The sequence below is a fragment of the Dendrobium catenatum genome, unplaced genomic scaffold (genome assembly GCF_001605985.2).
Source record: "Dendrobium catenatum unplaced genomic scaffold, ASM160598v2 fragScaff_scaffold_178, whole genome shotgun sequence".
Lineage (NCBI taxonomy): Eukaryota > Viridiplantae > Streptophyta > Magnoliopsida > Asparagales > Orchidaceae > Dendrobium > Dendrobium catenatum.
The window spans coordinates 100,626-103,209 of NW_021318640.1; the positions used below are offsets into that span (position 1 = coordinate 100,626).

The 2,584-nt window shown below is 46.0% G+C and overlaps 1 protein-coding gene across 1 annotated transcript; it reads left to right on the top strand.

Moving 5' to 3' along the window:
* Positions 1-304: 304 nt before the first annotated feature.
* On the top strand, positions 305-2,354 carry LOC110112206 (F-box protein At5g39450). Its single transcript, XM_020844348.2, has one exon. The coding sequence runs from the start codon at positions 360-362 to the stop codon at positions 2,229-2,231; it is 1,872 nt and encodes a 623-aa protein (XP_020700007.1). The 5' UTR covers positions 305-359; the 3' UTR covers positions 2,232-2,354.
* The last annotated feature ends 230 nt before the right edge of the window (positions 2,355-2,584 follow it).

A 2,584-nucleotide genomic window follows, 5' to 3' on the forward strand; every position in this document is an offset into this window, starting at 1 on the left:
TTTTATATGACTTGAAGTGTGTCATTTTTCATTGTATTTCTAGGGATGGAACTAAGGTTGCAAACTATTGTGTAACCTATGCTATAAGTGGCAATTTCTTTTGGGATTTTTTTTATAATAAATTTCCTTCTTTTTTATTTCTTTGTTGAAGGAAGAATGTGATAGATTAGCTATCTTTTATATTGTAATTTTTTATTTTATGAATAATATGTTATTTGTATTGTTTGATTGTTTCAAATAATAATAATAATAATAATAATAATAATAGCAATATAAATTCCCTACCAAATCAGGGGCACGCAACTTGTTCACCGGTCCGCTACTTCTGCATCAGATCCAGTTACAAGAATTCCCAACACATGCTTTCCATGCCGGCAGATGGCAGGCTGGAATCAGGCTGCAGCGCCCGCAGCACTGATGAAGATCGGCTGCCTTGCGGCTCCTACCTCTTCCTGAACCTCCCGGAAGACGTCCTCGCCCTGATCTCACTCTATCTCTCTCCTCGCGACCTCTGCAACCTCTCCCTTTCCTCCCGCCCCCTCTGCTCCGCTGTATCCACGTCAGAAAAGATCTGGCTTTCTCAGTGCCGACGCGCGGGCCTCCCACCTCCGCTACTTTCCCGATGGCGAGCTGGCGTCCGATCCCACCGCGCCCTTTGCCGCTTCCTATACGCTGTATCCCCTCTTCTTGGCCTCTGGGTGCACCAAAACCCCGAGCTTGGGAACGTAGTATTCGTACTCTGGGGTTTCCTCTCCGTTGTTGGGTGCCGCGTCATTCCTCAGGAGCTGGGTCCACTCGGTCTCTCGGCCGGCCCCCTCCTCTGGACCCCCGTGTTTGAGATCCTCGCCGACGCCGACGGCTCTGCAGAAACTTTCTTCCTACATGGCCGGGAGGCTGACGACTCTCTCTACCCCGGTCTCGTCCGCTCCATCCAACCTGACTGCAATGTTCTCCTCCTCGAGGTTGATACCCGCCACATCTTTCCCCGCAGTTTTCACGCAAGCGAAAACCAGAGCGCAAAGCGTCTTTACCTCTCGGGCACCACCGTCTCGTCGGCCCTGCCCCCGGCGCCATTCAACAGGTTGGCCTTCGGCGATCGCCGGAGGCTACTTGATCTCGTTGCTGGCAGAGTTCGCCTGAAGGTTCCAAGAGACCTTCTGACAGCTCCACTCTTCCCACCTTGTACCTCTTCCACCTCCTTTGATAACGAGGAGGCTCTCCTAGAGGAAAGGAGGTCTGTGCTAATCAAGATGCACAAACTCAGTGGCGGCCGTGTTGACTGGCGAGGAGATGAATTGTATTCATGTGCAAGCGATTTTTATGACAAAATTTTTGATGGCGATGGGGTTTCTCCATTGCCGAGTGTCATCTCTTCTACGAGAAGGTGGAACTTCTTCTCCGTAGCTGGTTATTTTAGAGATGGGCTTAGACAGATCATTGGTAAGCCCAAATCCTCCCATGTGTCCTCCTTGGTTTTGGAAAATGGGGCCTCCGGAATCTCTAGCGAGACGAAGCATGTTCAGCTCCATGAGTTTCTGATGGGTGGAGATACCATAGGACTCAGCTTATGTGCCACCAAAATGAGATTAACCACTTATAGAGCATGGCCAAATATGCACGATAACAGGTTTGCCCTATATAAGCTTCCACTGCAGCTGCCTGCAGATGGTCAAGAATATGCTGGCCTTTGGGGCGGCACGTTTGGATGGCCTCCTTGGCAATCATCTGAAGATAAGCCAGGGAAGGCCTTGTTCTTTTTGTTACTCTCTTATGAGGAGGTTGATGGGCATCTCATTCTGATTGCCACCAAGATATTGGAAGGAACCCATTATGTTCTACATCCTAATGGCTCAGCTATGTTTATTGTGAAAGTCGAAGAGCCGTCACCAGATCCTTTCCCATGGGACACTTATGTAGATTCAGTTCCTGTCGAGGTGAAGCGAACATATTCAGGAGAGGGTATTGCTAACGGTTATGGTTTCCGGTTTCCTGGGTCCAAGCCAGGATCCTTGTTTGAGATACAAAACGGGCATCTTGCATTTGTTTGGAAGGAGTCCAAGTCTGTTTTGACAATTCAGAGGCTGGAGCTTGAAGATCTATTGAAGAAAGGGGAGCGAGTGCCTTCCTTGCCGCGAATTGCAAACTTTGCTTACCTAACAAAGTCCTACTCGAACGTATTTGCAGGCTTTCCTAACAGCTCAAGCTGTTCATCTCCGCCAAGGTTCAGTTAAATTACGCAGCTGTGATGGTATTTCTTAAATGGTTTAAATATATTAATGTCACATCTTATTAAGATTGACATATGGAGTATGAACGCAGATAATGCTTTCAATTTTATCTATCTTTTCCACCAATCAAAAGCATTGATTATCTAATCATGGGCACTAATTTTATTAAATTCTAGGATGATTAAAAGACTTCATGCTATGAAGATCATGAAACTTTTTTTTTTGTTGGTAAAAGTAATTGATCGACAAGCTATCAATGACCACTGTATTATTCTTGATTTCTTTATTCTTGTTCAACTTGGTTATAAATAACATTTTCTTGTGAACTTTAACAAGCTTAGGTTTAGCTCTAAAAT